Source organism: Pelmatolapia mariae, linkage group LG10_11 (genome assembly GCF_036321145.2).
Source record: "Pelmatolapia mariae isolate MD_Pm_ZW linkage group LG10_11, Pm_UMD_F_2, whole genome shotgun sequence".
NCBI classification, from domain to species: Eukaryota; Metazoa; Chordata; class Actinopteri; order Cichliformes; family Cichlidae; genus Pelmatolapia; species Pelmatolapia mariae.
The window spans coordinates 56280902-56305168 of record NC_086236.1 but is presented as its reverse complement, the minus strand read 5'-3'; the positions used below and the strand labels follow the sequence as shown (position 1 = coordinate 56305168).

The window sequence follows — 24267 nt, the reverse complement described above, 5'->3', positions numbered from 1 at the left end:
CAAAAGTACTTGTTATGATAAGTTAATGTAATGTCGCATATCTACTCAAAGTATGTCCAGGATCATGCCCAGCTAAAAAGTCCCTGTAATTTTGAAATGCACACTTATATGTAGCTGCCTGGACTGCAGAGTACCAGAGCTAATGAGACATGTAGTGACATTAAGCACCACATTTAGAAATGACGTATAATACACCCAGAGAGTGCACGTGAACGTAGTGGACATGCAACCATTTTTTATGGAACAGAATCTGGACCTTTTAAAAATCGCATATATGCACAGATATAACAAGCAGAGTGATACAGATTAAAAACAAGAGGAAAAACAGTATAAAAGGAACAGCTTAAATTCGTGTCTTCAGTAAATAATTTTCGGAGAGAGGAGTGCAAACATGACTGGTAATTTTTAGGTTAGGTTAGATTAGATTACTTCCAAATTTTGGATGAATAAACACAGTTTAACACATAATTTGTCAGAACAATAGAAGCTCTGTGGTATATTTAGTGTCAGTGACTAGGACTAAAATTCCGATTGCAGCCGAGGCAATAAAATCTTACTCTACAGGCTAATTATTTTACATTGCATCATCTTATACTCCAAACATGTGAAATACCGTGTCAGCTGTTGTGGAAACGTTGTTCAATCTCCAATTGATCGATAGTGATAACAGCACGTATCGTCTGCTCATTGGACGTTACTGTGATTGACTGAGGAGACGAGAGGAGAGGGCGGCTGGGCGATACCATTCATCCGGCCCAACACCGAAAAATAGCCTATGAAAAGATTAATGAGCTCTAGAAGCCATCAGGACTGCGGTTTCAAAGAGGATTATGGGCGTGTAGCTGAATTCGATGGTAAGATTACGAATCTGGGTAATTTAGAGCTGGATTAGCCTCCTAATCAGACGCGGTGTCCCCTCGCATCCCTGCAAATAAACAGGATGAGGAGACGGTTTTGTGACGCTGCAAGGAAACCTGCGAAGATGCAGAAATTCAAACAGTGATGGACATCCAGTTTTCTTCCAGATCGGTTTAACCGTTTTTGTTTTTTGTATTTATTGTTTTACCAGCGTTCCCTTTTTTGTTGGTCATGATTTTTCTGCGGAGGCTTGTGCAGCTTTCGGTGCTGCTGATCCACGCTGGATGGTGGGGGGTCGCGCCGAGCCCCACCGATGAGGGAGCACTCCGGACCGGCCACGGAGAGCACGGAGAGCCTGGACACCAAGAGCCTCACAAGGACTCCTACAGCACCTTCGCCTCCGAGTTTCTGGAGTCCAGATATCTGTCCGATGATGGTGAGGATGTCACTCAGTCCACTAAAGATGAGCAGCTAGTGTTTTTGTTTGCATGCTTTTTTCCATGCAGAGCAGTTGAAACAGACAAGCACACAGGGCCTAGCATGGGCAGGACAAAGGTTAATATGTGCCAGTGTTGTCTTGCATCCAACCTGTCACCTCAATATGAGGCCTTTCAGCACCCAGGCCAGCTCCCCGATGGTAGCTGCCCACCCCTTCCTTCTCCTCACCCACACAGAGTGCAGATGGCCTCTCCTCAGTTGGCCTTCATCACTGAATACATGTATCAGCTGTTTAGTGTGTAATCAACAAAATTCCTGTTATTTATATACTTATTTGCTGTGTTTTGCAGGTTACCCATTCCCCACAGCACCCCCAGTCGACCCCTTTGCCAAGATCAAAGTCAGCGACTGTGGAGTAACAAAGGGCTGCATAAGGTTAGAGATCCACCTCTGTTTTTCTCAAAACAGAGCTCGAGTGTTACTGTAATGCCTGGGGCTCCTTCATCCCAGATGCTCCTGACTTCAGCGAGCCAGAGCTAAACATGGGAACTCTCAGCAAGCTAATCTTTCTTCTTTGTAACCTGGATTCAGTTTCTTTTAAAAAGTGTCCTAATTTGTTTAGATGAGCTCTGTCTGCCCAGCTGAGATCTTATGTCTAGTGAATGACTGTGAGCATTTGCATGTATTTATCTGCACTCAGGTACGGGAAGCCGGGGTGTGATGCAGAGACGTGTGACTACTTTCTGAGTTATCGTCGCATCGGGACAGATGTGGAGTTTGAGCTGAGCGCAGATACAGATGGCTGGGTGGCTGTAGGTTTCTCATCTGATAAGAAAATGGTGAGCAGCTCCGCAACATCTCTGACTGCTAAAACTTGCACAGGTCTCGTGTCTTGTTTGGGACAGCAAACCATGTGTTTGTATCTTTTGGGTTGCATATAATTATGATTCATTTGTTTTATCACTTCAGGGTGCAGAAAAAATAGCAGTCCCACGTCAAACCCATGGATAAGAATTTTTTTTGACTGTAAGAGATTGAACTAATTAAATATGAAATTCAGTGACTCAGCAGGCCTCCACAATAAACTCTCTGTTTCAATTTTTTAAAACTTAAAAAAACATATATTCATTTATTAGTCAGTTTGTTCAATAAAAACATTGTTTGGGTTAAAGTAAACTCTTTCACAATTTAATCCATTGAGGCCAAGCTTGTGCTGTTTTTTCCCCCAGGTCAAAACATTGACATCACAACAGTGTGACTGATATGTTGCAACCACAGTCCTGGAGCAACATTTATGTAATTTTTTGGGAAGACTAACAGCATGATATTGCATCACATGCAATATCATGCTGCATGCATGCATCGCAGTTGCTGCAGATTTCTCAGATGAACATCTGTGATGGAAATCTCCTATTCCACCATATCCCAAAGGAGCTCCATAGATTGAGATCTGGTGACTATGGAGGCCTTTTAAGTACAGTGAACTCGTTGTCATGTTCAAGAACCCAGTTTGACACAATTTGAGCTTTAAGACATGTTGTATTATCCTGCTGGAGGCAGCCATCAGAGGATAGGTACAGTGTGGCAATAAAGGGATGAATATGGATATTTTCTTTTACAAGCAATTTTTTGGAAAACCTAGAGATGATTACATGGGAAAAATCCCAGCAGATCAGCAGTTTCTGAAATACTCAGATTAGTCTATCTGGCACCAGCAACCAAGTTCAAAGTCACTTAAATCACCTTTCTTCCCAATTCTGATGCTCATTTTGAACTTCAGAAGGTCATCTTATTATCTTAAATGTTTAAATGCTTAAATACACTGAGCCATGTGACTGGCTCATGGGTATTTTTTTTTTTTATTAATGAACTGGCCTGGAAGTGTATATTTTACCTTGACTGTATCATAATGGTCAGTTTTTTCAAGAACTAAATTTATGCACATTTTGGAAATAACACTCTTTGTCTCCTCAGGGAGGAGACGATGTTATGGCCTGTGTGCATGATGATAACGGGCGTGTGCGGATACATCACTTCTACAACGTCGGCCAGTGGGCCAAGGAGATCAAGAGGAATCCGGCTCGAGACGAAGAGGGCATATTTGAGAACAACCGCGTCACCTGCCGTTTCAAGCGACCGTTATACGTCCCCCGAGAGGAAACGCTTGTGGACTTACACCTCTCGTGGTACTACCTGTTTGCATGGGGACCTGCTATTCAAGGTGAGTGATGAGTCTTTAGCGTCAGATTACACTGCCCATTTTTTTAGCCCTTGCCCGTGACATCTCCTCCATCTTACCCGTCCAACAGGTTCCATCACGAGGCACGACATTGACAGTCCTCCAGTCAGCGAGCACATGATCAGCATCTATAAGTACGTGGACATCTTCATGCCCTCCACAGCTTATCAGACATTTAATTCTCCCCTCTGCTTACTGCTCATAGTAGCTCTCACCTTCTACCTGCTGATGGGGACGCCATAATGAAGCACAGCACAGCAGAGAGAAGATGAAGCAGCAATAAAAAAAAGTTTAAATCTTTATCTGATGCCACATACAAGTGCCCTCTTTGCACAGACTGTGTTAGATATATTGAACATGAAAGACTATATATTCATAACTCACACACAGCATCTTGAAGTATTAAAGCAACACTCTAGAGGTGACATGTGCTGATCTGAGTATTAGACAAGAGGGCAGAGTAGTAGTAGTTTAAAATAGGCCAGTCATTTTCAGTGTTAATGATAGCTTACAGTTATATAAAAATATGAGGACTCCATTCCAACAAATACATCTCACAAGACTTTGAAACCCTGCATGCACTGGAAAATCTGGGAATGGTTTCAGACACCCACCGTGCACTGGTGACTAATGTCGAACTTTGCCAAAACAACGGGTTTCTGAGGATGAAAGAAAAATAAAACAGCTCTCACAAATGCTTCCCGTCTCCTCACCCTGCTACATTTCTGTGGATCTCAGCCTTAAAAAAATAAAATAAAAATGTTGTTTGCTGGTGTTAGAAATATGGAGTGCAGGGTTTCAGGAACAACCGAGTGCATCTACTATGTAAAAGATTTTCATAAACTTTTTTTTTTTTTACATCCTTGTCTGATTTCATCATCTCACTTCCTCAACCACAGTAACTGCTTTGTTTATCAGTACTGTGACACTGTGACTCACAGCAAGACTGATGAGAAGAGTTACTACTATTGCCTGTTCAAGCAATAACATGGTTAACAGAAACATTTTGCTCTTATATGGACTAATATTTTGTCTCCCCTGGGTTGCTATTGTAGCTTTTGAAGTGTATTAAAAATGGTTGAATATGTTAAGATGTCTCCCACTGAAACATCTGTCACTTACATCTGTGCTTATTGCTAAGAACACAGTCTATACAAAATACAGACGCTGTAGTGAATGCAGAGACTGCTTTCTCACTCTGGAAGTATAAAGCCAAAGGGCATGACTTTAATAGAATGTAACATAATTAGATTTTGAGCAGTGGCTACCTCTGAGGACACAGACCTCAGAGGCATGTAATATGATGTGCAGCCTGATAAAATGTGCAAATTACTCATACATTCACACTCGTGAGAGGCTGGGCAGAAGATAAAATACACAAGGAAGCACAGAAAATAACAAACCAACAAAAAACACACCAACTTTTACACATGCTCTGTAACAAGCAGATGAAATGGGCAGTGGGAAAAATTATAAAAAAAAATAAAATAAAAATAAAATAAAATAAAAAAGTAAATGAATGTGCAAATGCAATGGTATTCATATAAAAACCATTGTATATTTATGCATGGCTGTTTTGTTTTGTTTTTCTTACCAGTTAACCTAACATGCATGCCTACCATGGGAAGAAGCTGTAGGGCACAGGGAGAATATGCAGCTTTTGAACAGAAAGACCCCACACAACCATGAGATTCAAACCCAGACCTTTCTTGGCAATGGGTTGACAATGTTGATTACTGCACCACCATAAAGGGCAGAAGCTGCAAGCGTTCCAGGAAGGGGTGGAAGTGTAAGCTAGTGTGGTGTCAACTTACCGTACCATTTAAAAAATGTTTAAAAAAATGATCTCGGAATTTCAGAAAACCTGATCATCATGACTCTAATTGTCTTAAAGACACTTTGTTTAACAACGTAATGTAATTATTTTTATTTATATATTTTAAATAGCTATGATGTGTATTGCTGCTTGAATTAAATAATTTATAACACCACCTTGTAACATTAATAAAACAATAATAAAAAATAAACCGGAAGAAAAGTGGTAAGTTAAAAAAAAAAAAAAAACACAGGAAGGAACGCGCGGTATCACGGGCACTTCATTGCCCATGAGGCCTTTGGGCATTCGATGTTGCTACGTCATTGTTTTCCTCCCTCACGCGGTGCAGTTGGACGGGCTGGCGGAGCTGAAACTGGGAATATGGCAGACGAGGAGGACTCGGCGCCGGATCCCGCCGCTGTCTCTCCCCCAGAGAGCCCTCACGCTGGGCGGCCTCACTCTGTTTCTTTCTCGGAGAGCTTCCAGCCGGCTGTCGGGATGATGAGCCAACTGCTAACCCAGCCCTCTTCCCTGAAGTTTGACAAGAACATAAAGCAGGCCTTCTACAACACCGGGGCGATGATATTTGTGGCTATCTGCTGCGGGGCAGCTGTCCTGGTCTATTTCATCCTCGAGGCCTTCCTCCGCCCGCTGCTCTGGGCTGTGCTCTGCGGCACCTTCCTCCACCCCTTCAAATACTCCCTAGCTCGTCTCGGCCGCTCGTGGCTCAGCGGCCTGCAGGACAGCGGGACGCCCATAGTGGTGGGGACGCTGCTGGTCCCGGTGTGGTGTCTCAACTACGGGGTGGAGGCGATGGGTAGGCTAGTGCTGGAGAAGCTCACGATACTCCTGGTTATCGGGGCGGGGGCACCGCTGGTTTACTTCCTCTACCTTTTCTGGAGTGTCATCGGTATGCAGGTGATCCTCGGGCACGTCTGTGGGGTCATCGGGAACGCGCTGGACTGTTTCCACTTTATGTGGGTGAGTGACAGTAGAGTGACAATCCTCTCTGACAGGATGACAAAGGGCCCTCTGTCCGTCAGAGTGGGTGCTGTTAGGTCAGCTCTGTGTAAACTGGGGCACATATTTTAAATATTATCTGGGACAGAATGTTAAAAGTTATACTTTAAAGGTCAATGATTTTATTATTCGCCTGATTGTGTGGGTCTTACTACAGTAAACTAGTAATCTTACGATAACAAACTAGTAGTCTTTTGATTGTTGGTTGGGTAAAAAAAAAAAATTATATGAAAAACTCGCATCACGTTATTTGCACAGAAAATAATCTACAGAGGGAGTAATAACAGTAATTGTGAGTTTCATTCCTACTTAATCTCATTTTGTGTGTCTGATTAAAATGAACTCAGAATTAAAACTGTTGACTGTACAAATGTATAAATGTTATTATCATGTTGTCATAAAACGCCATTTAGCAATAGGCAATAGTTGATAAAAAATAATTGGGGAATTAAAATCGATTGGCTGCTGCAGTGTCTCTAATAAAGGCTTATTCGATTAACCCTAAACTGAAAACGTGTTTCTTGGAATATGTGTGTAAACTTTTATGTAAGTTGATCTAATTTCCTGCAGTTCCAGCATCTGATCGATCGGTACCTTATTCCCAAACAGCTCCAGGGGCCAGAACCCGTCCGCCTCATCCAAATTGCATTAAATGTTCTTCTTTCTCTGAATGCGGTGTTCAGCTGACACAGGGCCCGTGTTTATAAATAGGATGGAGGACACTATATTAAATTACATCAAGGCATGTCTTTGTGAGGAGTGACACAAGCTGAGATCTTTGTGAGCAGTCGATTAAACTTCTAGTGTAGTCTTACGCTTTCGCTGCTAAACAGGAGCAGAGCGTTTGTAAAACTGGATGAGTTTAGGAAGAAAAAAAACATCAACACAAAGTTATTATCACAAAGACTGCTCAATTATACTTTTTAAGACTCATGAAGTTCAAAAGTTCAGCATCAAATGATGATTATGACGCAATGGAAGAGAATGGAAGTCTCAGTATATTTAATTAAAATACCCTCTGTTTCATTATTGTGCATCTTTGTTTTATTTCGTCACAGGTGGGAACTGTCGTGTTTGGATACTTGCTGGCGGTTTGTTTTAAGTGGAGTCCCCAAACTGAGCGGTACCTGAGGACTCTGGCACTTCCTGTCTGGGCTGTCCTGCTCTTCTACATCGGTGAGTGGGGACAGCGCCCACAGCGAGCCATACAAGCTGCCTCTTTGGACTGCAGGAGATTTTTTTCTAAATGTGGTCAATAAGTTGCTGCCTGTACAAATCCACTTGTCTTTGAAACAGAGGCCACACAGAGTTGTGCGGTAAGATGAGGATGTTGAAAGTATTTTTAGCACACTTAACATGTGCTCTGAGCTTCAGGCGTGAACTTTTAAAAAAGTGACCGGAAGCTGGTTAAGAAGAAGTTCTGCCTTAAAAAGAGGTTTGTGGGCACATTTGAGAAACTGTTTTCTGCTTTGAAGTTTTTGAAAGTGCTTTCATAGCAACAGTCAACATTGTATGTCATATTTGTTTATGAATATGGTTCAGCTCATCAGGCAAGACTAGAAGAGTCATGCTTGATGAGGAATATACCTGTTAAGCCAGTAATGTCGTCCACACTGCCTGCAGTTTAACTATAACAGGTTTCTCTCAATCTAGTTAAATGTATCCATCTGTAACTCATCCAGCTTCTTCCACTTACCCAATTCCTCTATCTGTTTTAGTGTCTCTGACTGGCTCGTGGAGAGTGCCCATATTTGTGGTTGTGGTTGGGCTTCTCATCGTGGGCTACCAAGAGAAACCACCTGTCCCTGGCACAGGTGAAAATATACTATCACACCTATACACTGGCATACATTGACATTTACCACAATGAGATACCTTTACTCACCATTAACTAGGTAATAAATATGGTCAAATGAGCACAAGTCTATGATGTGCTTAGATTAAGTTGCATTTAGCCACATTTGCCTTAGCCTAGCTTTACCTGAAATAAAAGTGACTTGAGGTGACTGGTTGGGCTACGCTCATCAGACCAGCTTTGATTTTTCCTACTGTGCATCCTCCGCTCTGCCTGCCTGCCTTTGTGTTTCGTTATATTCAGTCTCTCTTGATCTCCCCAGGTGAGCTTTCAGGGCAGGTGCTGTCATTTGCTGCTAACACTATTTACATGGCAATCTCCTGTAGCAACCTTCAACCCAAAACCGAACTCAGTGGAAGCTCCTCCACAGGTAAGCTAGCTCTATTGTATTCAGTGTATTAAAGTAGGTCATACAGGTGCAACATATGTCTGGGCTTTAAGGTTTATGAAATTAGAGAACTGCCAGATTGAATGGAGGGAATCAGGCCTCTAAACATACAGTTTGATACATGTTTATAGCATTGCTAATTGGTCAGAAAAAGGTCAAGTTGTAAAACCCAAGATATGCAATTTCAGTTTTACATTCTTTATTTCTTTTTTTACAGTAGCTCAAGAAACACTTCTGCTTTGGCTTTACCAGTTTAGCCACAGCAGTTGAAACTCAACTGCTTTGTTCTTTCTTTCTCTTCCTTTTCTGTGCTTCCTCTGTTTGCTTTCCCTCATCTGCTCCTAGATGGTGTGCAGTCTGTGGGTCCCGTGCCTTCCACTCCTGGGTTTCCCGGGTTCACTGGGAGCTCTCGTACATTGCCTGGCCTCTTCCAGAGAGAGAAAAGCTCCCACAGAGCCAGTGATATTTACTTTATTCTGCTGGTCTGGGCTATTGTCTTGGTGCAGGTCTGGCTCAACCTGTGGATACTACAACTGCTCCCTATTCCTGTGGCCGGTAACACACACACAGACATGCAAACACATATGTGCACACTTTCAGTTACTCCTCGTCAGTCGGATTTTACTCATGTGCATGTTGGCTCACTGATTTAGTGTGGGTTCTGAAGAAGCTGGTGGTCCGGTTTGGTATGAAGAGCTTTGCAGAGAGGACTCTTACCTCATGGTGGACGGTGCTAGAGAAGTTTGGACGTGAGCGTGAAGAGGCACTGCTCCCTGGACCAATCAAAGGCCTGGCTCAGTTCCTCCTACGTATTGACACTAAGGTAATGTAAGAGCTGCCTGTGAAGCCGATGTCCTTATTTCCTCTGCCTTTGGCTTTATACTTCCCCATCCAGACACACTTTATCTGCAACTGCTTGATAACAAATTACTTATCAAAATATCTCAGGAAAACTGAAAGTCTCAAAATGGTCCGTTGTTATCAGTCATATTACACATGTTAGTCTCATTTTAAATGTCTAAATTTGGCCAGTGTAAAGATCTGCCAGGTCCTAAATTTTTTAAAATGAAATTGGTAAATTTATATTAAATTGCCCAAAACAGGGGCTTTTTAGTTCCCTTTACCTTTAACAGAGGATTTTAGCTGCTGTTTTTGTTTTTCAGCCTTTTAGTTTTGACCCAGTTGCAACAATCTCATCAGTGTCATTTACAGCAACAGCTGGAAGCTATTTTTAGCAAAAAGCTGTAATAAACCAAGTGTGCGCTAAACTGCCCAGCACCAAATAGCAGACAGACAAAATTAGCACTTAGCTGAGGAACACTTTAAAATCAGTTCATTAAAAAACAGAGCTGAAAGGAGAGTGAATATTAGCCTGATGCCCTCATCATCAGGTGGGCAAAAAAAATAATCATGCATCAGTGATGTTTTTGCTCCATATCTGCTGGATGTGTAAGTATGCAGTTGTTTTGTTTCCAATCAAAATTTAGAGGCAAAATATCTCCAAATCTCTCAATATAGAATAAAAATATCCTAACAAAGCAATGCAGAGCATCATTTTTTGCCGACATATTAGAGTGAGCGACAGGATTAGTGCTATATGGTTTACATTTCTCAGGTTTTATATATAATGATGTCATTGCTGTAATCTTATACACTTTTCTGCCTTGCCCTCACAGTTTTGGGATGTATTTGTGTTCTGTCTTTGTAATCACATTGATTTGCATCCCACTTGTATTGCCAGTCCACACTCACTGTAGTTAGTATATCTTGCCTGCCACTTCCTGAGGGGTGTACTACGAAGCAGGTTCCACAGAGTTTGACTTTTTTGTTTTCATGCATTAGTTGGCCCCACGAAACCTAAAACCTCATTCAAACCTGATGGGCATATCCGATTTCAATGTTAACCCATGGTTTCTGTGACAGGCTCTGTGCTCGCTTACATAAAAGTGGGAATTGGTGGTGGGTGCATCATTTGACTCCTCTTTAGCACAAAATGGACTGCAACAGCTATACTGGTGCTGCCAATAACTCAAGATGGAACAATTCAGCAGAAAAATATTAATCGCATAAATTAACAAGTTAATATATTTATTTTACCACTCAGTCCACTCCTGGTTAGGGATGGGTATCGAAAACCGGTTCTTGTTGAGAACCGGTTCCCACTTTTTCAATTCCTTGGAATTGTTTGCCATTTTTGCAAACGATTATCGATTCCAGTCGCCCCGAATGACGTCACCACGTTGCAGAGCGTCATTTACCTGGCAGGAAACATGACGCCTAAGCGGCTCAAATGCTAAAAAGTTTGGTTATACTTTATGAGAACGGATGACAACAGGGCAACTTGCAAAGTAGATATTTCATTTAAGGGAGGAAACACTACGAATATGCAAAAGCATTTGCTCACAAAACACGCGATAACCTTAAATGAATGTCGTGTTTTTAATTCCGCTCCGGACTCGTGAATCTCAACCCAGCAGCAGCCGTAACGTTTTCACGTCCTCTCCCGTTAATGCGGCAGGTAAATAATCAACTAACAGTGCATATTATGTTAGCGCGATCTGCCTTATTACAAAACCTGCCATTACTGTGCGCTGCATTTAGGTGACCATGATGAGAGAGACAGACAGAGTCTGGCTGGCTCAGATTCTGGCAGTTCTTGCTGCAGTCTACCGTTAGCGTCTCCTTTCAGGCCAGGATAGACGAATGTCACCGAGCAGTGACTAAGTTTGTGGTAAAAAGCTTGCACCCATTTGCCACAGCAGATGCCCCCGATTTTCGGTAAGTGAATGTGTTTAATTGTAGGCAGGGACATTACTGGATGTTCTTGTGTAATTGCTACAGAATAATTTATGTTATACTTTGTTATTGCTACAGAAGAATATTTATTTTATTATTTTACATTTACAATTTTTTCCCCCGGGGACCCTGTGACACCCCATTGAAGAGCCGTAGGCTGGATCTCTTAAGGATCTCTTAAGATCTCACTGTTGGGTTTGTAAGGCCATGCTAGTCCTAAATTTCTACCTTGTTCAAAGAGAAGATATAAAACAAAGTTCTAAGCTAATCGACCTTAATGTTCTCCTTTTGAAAAAAAAAAAAAAAAGAATCGATAAGAGAATCGATAAAGAATCGAATCATTAAACAGAATCGAAAATGGAATCGGAATCGTGAAAATCTTATCAATACCCATCCCTACTCCTGGTGCTGCTATTTAATGTAGAAATCTACAAATTAGAATCATGATGTGTTTCATCATGAAGTGCATTCAGGTTTGACAGTGTAATTAGATAACTTTTGTTACTGACCAAATTGAAGTAAATTCATTTTCTTAATTGAATAACCTCTGTAATAAATTCCAGTAGACTGCTATTGCAGCAGTGTAAAACGTAGCATTTACACAAGTTCAGTGCCTGGGAATTCCTGTGAAAACACAACATGTACAGTTGTTGTCAGTTTACATTCATCACAGGCATAAATGTCATGGTAAATTTGGACTTTTAACGATTTTTTTGAGCTGTTCTTTTTCCAGACTTGTGTTATTGTACACCATATATGTTTAGTGACTTTAAGAAAAAAAGAAATGGGAGCATGAGTTTGAACTTATTTTAGATTTTCTCTCATCCAAATAGTCTGGAACATATACATACACGCCCAAATGTATACACATACTCAAGTGGTCCCAAAGGTTCTACAGTGCCTTTTAATCTGACAGGGCCAAGGCCTATTAACTTCTCATTAATTATTGACTACAGCTGTTAGTTTCTCTTTGCCAGCACAAAAAGGATTTGCTTGGCAGGACTCATTTGATTGACCTCAGACCAATAGGAAACTCAAAGGAGCCCAACCCGAGAACCACCAAGGCTCATGAACTGGAAACTGTTGGAACACCAACATCACTGTCCACAGTAAAGTGAATTTTACATCGCGGTGGATTGAGAGGGTGTTGACCAAGAAAGAAACCCCTGCTTTAAAATCAACACCTTCAAGCTCCTCTGAAGTTTGCAGCTGCTCAAACAGATAAGCCAAATGCCCTCTGGAGAAACGTTTATGGTCAGACAAGATAAAGATTGAGCTTTTGGGCCACAATGACTAGAGGTGTAAACATGAGGAACACTGTACTGAGTGTCAAGCATAGTAGTGGTAGCATCATGCTCTGGGGCTGTTTTGCTGCCAGTGGCATAAGGTACATTACACAGAAGATTCTTAAACTTCATCTTAAATGAACAGATAGAGGGTTGAAACTTGAACACAGTTGATAGTTCCAACAGGACAATGATCCCAAACACATATCGAAACTGGTGTTGGAATAGATAAAGTAGGCTAGCATTGAGCTTCTTGAATGGCCTTCCCAAAGCCCCGACCTCAACCCTTTGAATATTCGTGGACTATGCTGAAAGGCTGGGTCTGCTCCAGGAATTATGCCTAAAGCTTGTCGATGGCTACCGGAAGCATTTGGTCGACTTGCTAAGAGACATTTAAAAAAAATAATAGTGGAGATTTATGTATATATTTTGACCCTTAGTGGATTAGAGAAGAGCCAAAATAAATACAAACAACTGAGTTCAAAGAAATCATTAAAAGCCCCAAATGACCTGTGATTGTATGTAAACTGACCACAGCTGTACCGTTTGCACTGCTGTAACCTAACTGCTAGACTTTGTTCAGTGCTGTTATGTACAGCTCAACAGATTGCATATCAGCTGATAATCTATATCACTCTTAGGGCAACTTGTTTGGAAAAGAAGTGAAACCGTATCACTTGGAGATAATGTTAAACAAAAACCTCTGAAAATAGCTTTAAAAAGAGAGCTGCCCTTCTGAAACCTCTGGCTATAGTCTCAACATACCTTGCTAACACATGAATTCCACTTTGTAGTACACCGCTCTGACCCCTCAGAGCCTGTACCCACACAGAGCTTGTATTCTTGTTGCACGGGTACATGTGATGACTGCTGCACAACTCTTTCCAATAATAATCTTCCCAATGTCTCTTTGTCTCCTCCCCAAGCTCTGGCATTGGCTTAACAAGCAGGTAATGATTTGGAGGAGCAGAGTGCTGAGAGAGCGAGACTGAGAGAAAGTGGGCTTGTGTGTGAGAGACATTGAGAAAACAAGGGCAAATAAATAAATAACTTGTATTTATGTGCGGGTGTGTGTGACAGCGTGAGCACACCTTGTAGCGGCTTGGACTGGCATTTTACCCATCCACTGTCATCACCTCTGCCATCCTGTCTAAACATCTGTCCTCTTGCTTCTTTCCTGCTTCCTGCTTTTATTTTGACAGTGAGCTACAGCCGGGGTGTTGCACTCAATAATCCCTCAGCCCCGACTGTATCTTCTCTGCTTTGACCTGAGTTTGTCTTGAGAGTGTATGTGTGTGAGCTGCCTCAAAGAGTAGTGTTAAATGGGGGAAAAAAGGAGTGTTCCCCCTTTTTTTTTTTTTTGGAAATGATTTTTTTTTTGTAGTTTTTAGGTGTGGCTAAGGGACTGGACAAAACAATGGAAACACGGTTATTCAATGTGAGGAACTAAACCTAGTGAATATATTGGCCACCTTTGAACCATTTGGCTTTGTGGAGCTGGTTATTACCATAGACCAGGGATGGGAAATCTCAGTCCACGAGGGCCGGTGTCCCTGCAGGTTTTAGATCTCACCTTGGGTCAACACACCTGAATCACATGATTAGTTCGTTACCAGGCCTCTGGAGAACTTCAGGACATGTTGAGGAGCTAATTTAGCCATTTAAATCAGCTGTGTTGGTTCGAGGACAAATCTAAAACCTGCAGGGACACCGGCCCTCATGGACTGAGATTGCCCACCCCTGCCATAGACTGTATATAAAAGATGGAGATTAGCACTGGGCTGTCACTAATTGTTTGGTCTTTGTTGTTGTTGTTGTTGTTGTTGTTTTTGTTTTAAAGTAAGACATCGGAAAAGAGGCTTGGCTCAAATTGAGAATTTGAGGAAACTACGTGCTCAGTCAGCAGCCAGGACCAAATTTCAAACCCTTTTTTGTCATCTGTTTTACTCTTAAATTTGACCATATTATACAACATCCTGCTTTTTTTTTTTTGTTTGTTTTTTAATAAGACTTGAAACTATTGATTGAGACCACAAACTCTCTCTGTAGTTCTCAATTTGAACTATATACAGCATGACTGTAGCTCCCGTTAACCTCAATGTACCAACAAGGCTGCATTCTGCATCTGAAGGCCACCAGGTCACAATAACTATGGTTGGAAAAAGACTTGCTTTCTGTCTTGACCTCAGTACAAATTTAAAGTGTTTACAATCTATTCAATTCAGTTCGGTTTTATTTATATAGCGCCAAATCACACGAGTTGCCTCAAGGCACTTTATACTCTGATTCTGGCTGTTATTTATGAACTAGAGTGTCTTTTATTTAGAATTATCACAGGTGTTGATTCAGTTCAGTCATTTCTGATGATGTAGTTTATATTTTAATACAATGCCGATGTGCTGCATTGGAAATGTAGTGTTTGTCGCTGTGCGGCCTGTCTAACTTTTTAGAGGTCTCATGCTCCCTGTTGTGATTGTGACTGAAACCTCTTCTAAACCTCTCGCTGCTCAATATTACCCAACTTCTTTAATTTAATTACTTCTTTCAGTATTAAAATCTTTTTGAAGTGGTGTTTCCATTTTTTTGTTAAACAACTATTTGCTGTTCTTCTTTCAGGTAAGCTAGATGGTAAAGAGGAAGGTATAAGACTCGCTGTAGATTCACTCACCTAAGATCTTACACAGACTCCTTGCAGCAAATGCCATGTCATGTTACCATCAATATAATAAACCATTTCGCCATGGCCTTAGTGCAAAAAGAGAGGGTTCTGCTAACAGAGCTTTGATTATAATGCTGTTTTGACATTAACACGTGAATACAAAGACATACAAATTGGGGGCTTCAACTGGTGATAAGTTTTGGCGCATTGAGAAACCTGAGTTGAGAACAGAGAGCACACTTTGAAAGTGATGTCATGTCTGTTTGTCGTTAAACCAACAACCCAAAAAGCCACTTGCATGATTTAATGCTTCAGTTCAAGAATGGGTGCATGCACTGTATGAGTACAGATATGCTGTTATTGTCCTCTGTGAGGACTTTTTACGTCTAAAATGACTTTTCACAAGTGTAAGGACACAGGTTTCTCCATGTGCATGTTTTTACCTCCTTTAAAGTTGTACTGATGAGTCTATTTTGCCATCTTCCTATTATCCCCTCTTCTCCCTGTCTTTGCCCTCCTCTCCTTTTTATCTGTGCACCCAGATGGTTGTGTGGCTGGAGCGATCTCTGGATAAAATCATCAGTATCTTCATCATCTTCCTCTTGGTCACAGGGACCCTGCTCATGGCTCTGCTGCTCACTGCTATGGTAAGTTTTTGGGTTTTTTTTTTAACCTGACTTCACATCATTTGCACTGATGATGGATAAAAAAATAAACATTAATCTTTGTAGGTTCATCACGAAAGTGCTCACATCATCGACGTAACCAGTAACCTCATCAATGAGACCGTATCCAACCATCCAGAATGGGCCAAGTAGGACAGTCCACTCTGTTTTTCTGTGTTTATTTTTAGACTTTCCTCTCATTTGTTAAAACAACCTTACTTTGTCCTCTGTTAGCCTCCTTCCAGAAGCCCGCGTGGTCCAGAAAGCTCTAAATTCAGCTGCTACTAATGTCTACCAGCATGGGAGAGAATGGATAACACAAAAGGTCAGGACAGTAATTTTCACTGATAATAATGGAATACAGCCAGACAGCGAGGAATGTGACCAATCTGTTTCCTTTGTGTGTGCAGCTTCATAAGATTTTAGGAGATAAGGTGAACCAAACTGCAGTGATTGAGAAGCAAGTTTTAGAACTTTGGGACCGACTGTATCACTCCTGGTTTGTGAAGGTAGTGTCAGAGTTTTGTGTTTACTGTCTCCCAAAGTCTGTTCTTCAGTATTGTTCAGTTTTACATAAAATACTATGGTCACATTTTTCAGAATGTAACCCACTCTGGACGGCATCGTGGGAATAAGATGACTCACAGACAGAACAGCTGGCTGGGGGACATCCTGGACTGGAAGGACATCGCTTCCTTTCTGCAGGAAAATATCGAGACACTACTGTCTGTAAGTATGGGCGTATGTAACGTACACTATAATGCCAAGTGTTTCAATCACTTCCATGGCCACAGATGCATAAAATCAAGCACCAATGCATGCAGACTGCTTCTACAAACATTTGTGAAAGGATGTGTCGCTCTCAGGAGCTCTGAATTCCAGCGTGATACCGTGATAAGATCCCACCTCTGCAGTCCAAGTCCATTTTGTTTTTCTTAGATCAGGACATCAGCCATGAAAGCACCATGCCAGCACTGCCCCACTAGCAGCATTTGCAAATTTATAACTGTGTGCGTCTTAGATAGAAGTACAGTTTCCTGTGGATGGTGTGTTTAATGTTGCCTCGTCATTTTGCAGATCCTGGAGTCTTTGTGGGTTGTAATGAGCAGGAACGTTGGCCTCCTCATCTCCACCACGACTACTCTCCTCACCGTCTTGTTCCACAGCGGCACGGCGCTCCTCAACTTTGCACTGAGTCTGGTATGAAACGCTGATCACAGCCACATCGTTTTCTTTACTTTATAAAGTGCAACTGTTTGCAAAATTGATTATCTTTATTCTTTTGTAATGCACAAAAGTAAGCAGAAAGTGTTCAGCTTAACTGCAAGTGTTTCTCAAAAGTATTCTAATAGATTTATAGAAATCTGAGGCCGAATAATGTCCTGCAGACTCGTCCATAAAAATGTTCTCAGACTTATGTTTAGCTAAAGATCATTCCCAACTGTGTGCTTAGGTTTGATTTATAAATAATGTTTACTAACATTAAACGTACCAGTGGTGTGTGCTTGTTTGCTGTGCTTTCTGCAATGGAGGCAGTGCTTCTTTTAAGCATTGTTTAAACTGTTGCGGTACATTTAAACTCCTTCATATTAAACACACACTCACACTCTGATGGATGCACTAGGGGCAATCTGGTATTTAGTATCTTGTCCAGAGTCATTTTGAAATGCACACTTGAGGAGCCTAGGATCAAATCGCCGACCTTCCTTTTAGTAGATGACCTGCCCCGCCTCCTTGAGCAACAAGTGCTATCATTACCTAACTTAACAAGGCATTCATTCCACTGAAACATCTTCTTAAATAAGTATTTTGCCAGGTTGTGTAAAAAAAACATGATCCATAACCCGAGATCAGTTTAAATTGACAACACTGGCCTTGAGTTTTTTCTCCTCAATAAATAATGCCAGCACAAATGAGCAGTAGTCTGGAGTGGCCATGGACCTTTACAAAGATCAAAATCACCTTAAAGTTAGAGGAGACTGAGGCCAGGAAACATTCACTGGACTAAAATAGTGAGTTGACATTAGAGCCAAACACGCATCCTGGAAGCGTGTCAACTCCACAGTGACCGAGGTGGGGCTTGGACATGTCATCTGTCCCTCAAACCACAATACAGGACTTTACTGAGCATTGTTAACTGTGTATATTTAATGGTGTTGCTCTTTCTGTCTTATTTTAATAAAGTAGACCTGCCACATTTACTCTTAAAGAGTTAAAAAGCTAATCAGATAGTCTTATATTTAGCACAGCTGCCATGCCTTATATTTTTACTCCTTCCTGTAGGTGATTTTCCTGACTACTCTCTTCTACCTGCTGAGCTCCAGTGGAGAATACTACAAACCGGTTAAATGGGTGATCAGCTTAACTCCTCTCTCTCAGCCGGGACCCTCCAGTAACATCATTGGCCAGTCTGTTGAAGAGGCCATCAGGTAGTCGCATGCGTAAAAGCTACAGAATCTAAATTTGTACCTTGGCGACATTATTTTTGACCATATTTGTGTTTGTTTTGAAGAGGAGTGTTTGACGCCTCTCTGAAAATGGCCGGCTTCTACGGCCTCTACACTTGGCTCACTCACACTATCTTTGGCATCAACATCGTCTTCATTCCTTCTGGTGAGTCAGCGTGTCCGCAGCAGATTGTGCTGTCGTTATGTTCGCACCTGCCAAGCCACACTCAGTGTTTTGTCACTCTCTGAATCCCTCTTTCCTGGCCTGAAGCTCTGGCTGCCATCCTGGGTGCCGTGCCGTTCCTGGGGACCTATTGGGCAGCTGTGCCGGCAGTGTGTGACCTGTGGTTGGCGCAGGGTGAAGGTGTCAAGGCCCTGCTGCTGCTCATCTGCCACCTGCTCCCAACATATTTTGTGGATACAGCCATCTACTCTGATATATCAGGGTATGTATGCGTGACCAGCTTATTTGAGCTTCTCTTTATGGCACTGGGACATCTGACAAACAGATCACACCAAACCACCTGTGACTGTTAACATAATACATACAAGTCCGCTTGCTGGCCTAATGTGGGTTTGAAAGAAAACTGTACAGTTGTACGAGTCTATAAACAGTGTCTCTGTTTGCCCTTTATTTCATAAACTGCCTGTTGTGGACAGACAATGCTCCTGTCTTGGAGCTTCAAGCCCTACTATCTTTACATACAGTTTACATACACACTCAAATGCATAAATTAACTCAAATCTTTTAATAAGCGGTGCTGACGATTCTACAATGTCTTTTAACTTGATAAGGCCAAGGCCTATTAATTTCTCGTTAGTTATTATGATTGAGTACATCTGGCAGTTTCTATTTACCAGCTTAAAAAGGATTTGACTGACAGCACTCATTGGATTGACCAAATGGGAACAATGGGAACATCCCAGGAATTCAAAGAAGATCTAAGAAGGAGAATTATAGATTTACACTAGTTATGAAGGTCTCTTGGAGCTATTTCTGAACACCTGCAGATTCTAAGATCATCAGTTTAAGTAGTTCTAGCTAAATACAAGTTATTCAGATGTGTCACCAGTTTGCCAGGGTCTGGAAGAAGTCCCGAGCTGCCACCCTCAGATGAGAGGAAAATGGTTAGGATGTTCGAGAACAATCCAGGACCTATCAAGGTTGAAGCCTGTAGGAAACTGCAGGAACACCAGTGTCACTGTCCACAGAGAAGCCAGTTTTACCATGAACTGAGAGGATGACGACCAAGAAAGAAGCCCGTGCTCAAAAATTGACGTCTTCAAGTTCAACTGAAATTTGCAGCTGCTCACATGGACACGCCAAACCTTCTAGAGAAAAGTTTGATGGTGAGTTTTTTGTCCACAATGACAAGAGGTATGTTTGTAGTGAGTGAAAGCAAGGCTTACAAACCTAAGAAGGCTGTACCAGCTGTCATGCTCCAGGGCTGCTCTGCTGCTAGTGGTACTGGTACATTGCACAAAGTGGCTGGAATAATGAAGGAGGATCTCTAAATTCTTCACCTCAAATCAATAGTTGGACACAGTGGTTTGTTTCAACAGGACAGTGACCCTCAAACACACATCAAAACTGGTTGTGGAATGGATAAAAGCTCAAACTAACCTTGATGGGTGTATATTCTGACCACAGCTGTGGTTAGGGTAAAGCTAACTTTTTAGCCTGTTTTAGCCTTCAGCTGCATCACATTCAGAGTTGTGTGCACTGATACAGTAGCTGCCTGCCAGCCTTTCCACTGTGTTTTAAACCATTTCTTTTGTCTATGTCTCAGAGGTGGACACCCATATTTGACAGGCCTGGCGGTGGCAGGTGGTGCATACTATCTGGGTCTGGAGGGGGCTATTATCGGGCCTATCCTCCTCTGCATCCTGGTGGTGGCAGCCAACATCTACAGCGCTATGCTGATGAGCCCCAGCTCTGCAGTGCCCACACCAGTGCAGCCAAACTGGCCTCCCCACCCTATGAGGTAAGACACATGAAGAACGAACAGCAGATTAGATGTTTTTAAAAAATGCAAACCAACCAGTCAGTTGTCTTCTTGTCTGTGATTCGTAGGACCTTTACGGACGCCACTCCCTCTGTCCTGAAGAAGACCTGTGAATGAGCACATGAGGAAACGACATCCAGCTTCCTATTGGCTGATTCCTCAGGGGAATTGCTCCCCTCCCTGAAGCTCCTCCCTGTGTGGCCTGACTCCATAGGGACGCCCTGACTGAAAAAGAGGCATAGCAGCTGGTCACCCATGATGCTATGTGCTTAGCTGAACGGTTTCTCAGAGCGATATGGCACCAGCTCCTTTCATTCAGCAGCACACAAAAACTCCTGTAAGCATGCACCCTAATCCCAAACTTGGACCAATGACATCACATTGGGTTTATGATTGTGTATGGCGGAGCCATCGATGCTAATCGCATCATCGCTCAGAACTCAGTGCCTAATTTATTTTGTGATATTGAGAAATGCCTAAAAATTACTGTGTCGTTTGTGGTGAACTGTAAGATGATATATTTTATCTACAAGACCCCTGATTTCCAGCCTGCACTCCTTGGCTGTATCTGTGCTACCGTACGTGGTTGTGCAGTATTTGTACTCCCTACCTCTCTCCTAATGGAGGCTCAAGTAGAGTTTGTAGTAAAGGCAGGTTTTCTAAAAAACAAAACTTCTTGTCACAGTTGTTGTCTTGTGTGACTCAAGTAACTGAGTAATTAGACGGGGACCTGTTATTATGCTTATTTCTAGCTACATATTCGTATTGTGAGACTATAAATGAGTATTTATTTAATACTGACTTCATACTCTCGAAGCATTGGCCACTGTACGTGCAGTGACATCGCCACAGCTCTGTACCAGTTACACCAGCGGCGAGGGTGCAAGGACTCGCTACAGTATTCTCCTGAACGATAGGTGTCGCTACTCAGACAAAAAGTCCATGTCAGTGCTGGTATAGGAAGAAGTCAAAACCAGAACCAAAGAAATCAGAAGATTTTTTTTTCCCTTTCAACCTGTTGTAACATCTCCCTCTGTGTAATCTGTGGCAGCTGCTGCACAAGGTTACAAAAGTTAAGCGGTGTAGCAATGGCCAAAACGACACCAAAGCTCGGCGTTGTTCACCCTGACACAGCTGCTAAGTTCACCTGCTGTTTGAAGAAGCCCTCTTTCTTCTGATTGGCTTCCCCTCGCCTGGCTTCCACACAGAAGCCAGTGCTCATAAGCCTCGCCTCCTAATCACCATACAAGGAAATCTGTGCCAAGCTGATGTCAGGAGTTGGCAAAATGATTGCCTGTCATAAAGATTAGTTTTATATACATTTACCTCATTTTTTGATGCACATTTAATATGATCACTGTAATTGGATAGTAGTATAAACACTATGATACACGAACGATAGAAAATAAGGATAGGTCCCTTTTAACTGTTTTTATTTTTACTCTTTAGTTACTGTGTCATTCACGATTCAGTGATCGTAGCTGTGACATTCTCAGCTTTGACAAAGGCGTTCACTCCTGCTTTACTGAACCAAGCTTTGTTACCACTGTTTGTTTTTTTTGTTTGTACGATTCAGTTATTAATAATAATAAAAATAATCTTTTTTTTTATTGGCTACAGGTTTAGACTGATGATGATGACTACTTCTAATGGATCAGATTACACATCTTACAATCAGATTTTTTTTAATTTAATTTTATTTTATTTTCAATGTATTTAAAGATTAAGATTGTTTTGTACACATATGTGTGAAACCAAGCTTTTAATTCCTTACATTCTCTGCTGATCTCTCACCTTTGCACTCAGAAAATCTTGATTGAGTAATTTTGTGAAGCACTTTCAAGTTTTTTTGTTTCCTTTTAAGTTTTTTTTAGGACTGCGACTGTTGTCCCGGTCACAAGATTTCATTGACAGTTTAGACTTCACACACCTCAAATCCTATTTTAACCTCTTTTGCTCTTGCACTTCGTGCGCCACACTGTAACTCGAGTCAGAGCACTTGTCTGAGAGGAGAGTGTAAAGCAGGTTGCAGTCACTTGAAGCTTTAACAAAGAAGCAGATGACTCGTATGTAATGTGACTGATCAGACATGGCTACCATGTTAGCTGTCTGAGAGTGGGACAATGTGATGTGCTATGAGTTTCAACCCAATACTGTAGTTTTCCTTTTGTACTGATGCTGTGGTTTTGTTTTTTATATAATACTGGATATGCACTGATACAATAAACATGATCTAAACTGCAGTGACTTTGACTGTCTTGTATTGTCCTTTTTAGATTAAATTGAAACCACAAATGATTCTTTTATTTGTGTCTTCTAATTAAAGCATTAGGAAAGGAATAATTGCCATGAGTGTTTTGGGTTTTTTTAAGGGTTTTTTTTTTTTTTTTTTACTGTCTGCATTGTTAAAGATCTCTAAAGTATAAATGTAATGTTTATCTGAAATGTGTTAATCATTTTAAAAGCTTAATAATATGTAATTACTCTCACCGCGGGCTTCATTGGGTACATCTTGGTAGTACTGGGTTGGGATTCCTTTTGCCTTCAGATCGTACTGTTACATTGTAACCTTGGTTCTCTGAGTGAGAGACTCTCCACTCTGTTCTTGATATGATAGAGAACTGCTTTTATTCTTCATGGCACAGAGTCAAAAAGCAGTTGGAAACATTCCTCTGAGGTTGATGTGACTCACTGTGGAGGCCTTTTGAACACAGTGAACCCACTGTCATGGTCAAGAAACCAGTTTGAGGTGAATTGATTTTGGTGCGTTTTCTGCCAGAAGCAGCCATCAGAAGATGGGCACACAGTGGTCATGAAGGGATGGACATGGTCGGGTAGCCTGTTTAAATGAAGCTCAGCTGGCTCAATGTGTGCCCAGAAAATATCCCCACCACCATTACACCAGCAGCAGCCTGGACTGTTGATATGTGGCAGGATGGATCCATGCTATCATGTTTTTACACCAGATTCAGACCCTACTATCCCAGTGTTGCATCAGATCAGGGAACTCTTTTCTAATCTTCTGTTTGGTGGTGGGGTGTGAATTGTAGCCTGTTCTTAGATGACAGTAGTGGCATCCGGTCTGGTCTTCTGCTGCTGTAGCCTATCTGCTTCAAGATTCAACACATGTGCTCAGAGATGCTCTTCTGCATAACTTTCTTGTATCAAGTAGTTATTTAAGTAGTTATTTATCAGCTCTGATTACCAAGGCATTTTCACCCAGAAAACTGCTGCTCACTGGATATTTTCTCCTTTCTGGACCATTCTCTGTAAACCCCAGAGATGTGTGGGAAAATCCCAGCAGATCAGCAGTTTTTGAAATACTCCAGTGTGGCAGAAACAACCACATCACGTTCAAAGTCACTTAAATCACCTTTCCTCCCCGTCCCGGTGCTCAGTTTAAACTTCAGCAGGTCATCTCGACTGTGTCTGTGTCAGAAAGAGTTTTGGGGGGTTTTTTTGGAGGCTTTTATGGTATCAGTGTAAATAAGTGATGAATCATTTAATTTTTAAGCCCTCAAATGAAGTCAGATCTGTTCTTTAAAGAAAATATTTACTTTGGCCTTTGTTCCTACTGCGTGTGTAAAAACCACAGAGTCCAAGCAAACATGAACTCGGTTTGTGTGGAGGGCCGCGTGATTGCTGAATGAGAGGGCAGAAAAAGATCAATGAGCAAACAGTGGCTCGTCTGATATTAGTCTCGAAAATTCATGTTAAAATATGTGGAATTTTTTCCTTTTTTTTTAAACTTGTTTTTGTTCTGAGACAACATTTGAGAAAGAGTCAGTCGCAAG

General features: G+C 41.6%; 2 protein-coding genes across 2 annotated transcripts; both read left to right on the top strand.

Annotated features, from left to right (window-relative positions):
• Window positions 1-724: 724 nt before the first annotated feature.
• LOC134635674 (DOMON domain-containing protein FRRS1L) lies at window positions 725-5789 on the top strand. Its single transcript, XM_063485103.1, has 6 exons — window positions 725-854; window positions 1070-1294; window positions 1647-1731; window positions 1997-2135; window positions 3271-3517; window positions 3606-5789. The coding sequence occupies exons 1-6, from the start codon at window positions 776-778 to the stop codon at window positions 3776-3778; spliced, it is 948 nt and encodes a 315-aa protein (XP_063341173.1). The 5' UTR covers window positions 725-775; the 3' UTR covers window positions 3779-5789.
• On the top strand, window positions 5641-22716 carry tmem245 (transmembrane protein 245). Its single transcript, XM_063485102.1, is given in 19 exon segments — window positions 5641-5671; window positions 5674-6332; window positions 7430-7547; window positions 8090-8185; window positions 8489-8596; window positions 8960-9169; window positions 9268-9437; window positions 13623-13646; window positions 15898-16002; window positions 16087-16169; window positions 16255-16345; window positions 16431-16529; window positions 16621-16749; window positions 17098-17220; window positions 18304-18449; window positions 18533-18633; window positions 18739-18913; window positions 20258-20452; window positions 20542-22716. Coding segments are annotated over 19 exon segments (2712 nt in total). The 3' UTR covers window positions 20591-22716.
• The last annotated feature ends 1551 nt before the right edge of the window (window positions 22717-24267 follow it).

Bases quoted from the DNA above. Each gene is read 5' to 3' on its own strand.
- LOC134635674 (XM_063485103.1), top strand. From the start codon at position 776: ATGAAAAGATTAATGAGCTCTAGAAGCCATCAGGACTGCGGTTTCAAA. The intron at 1,295-1,646 runs GTGAGGATGTCA...TGTGTTTTGCAG, and splicing joins CAGATATCTGTCCGATGATG to GTTACCCATTCCCCACAGCA. The intron at 1,732-1,996 runs GTTAGAGATCCA...ATCTGCACTCAG, and splicing joins GTAACAAAGGGCTGCATAAG to GTACGGGAAGCCGGGGTGTG.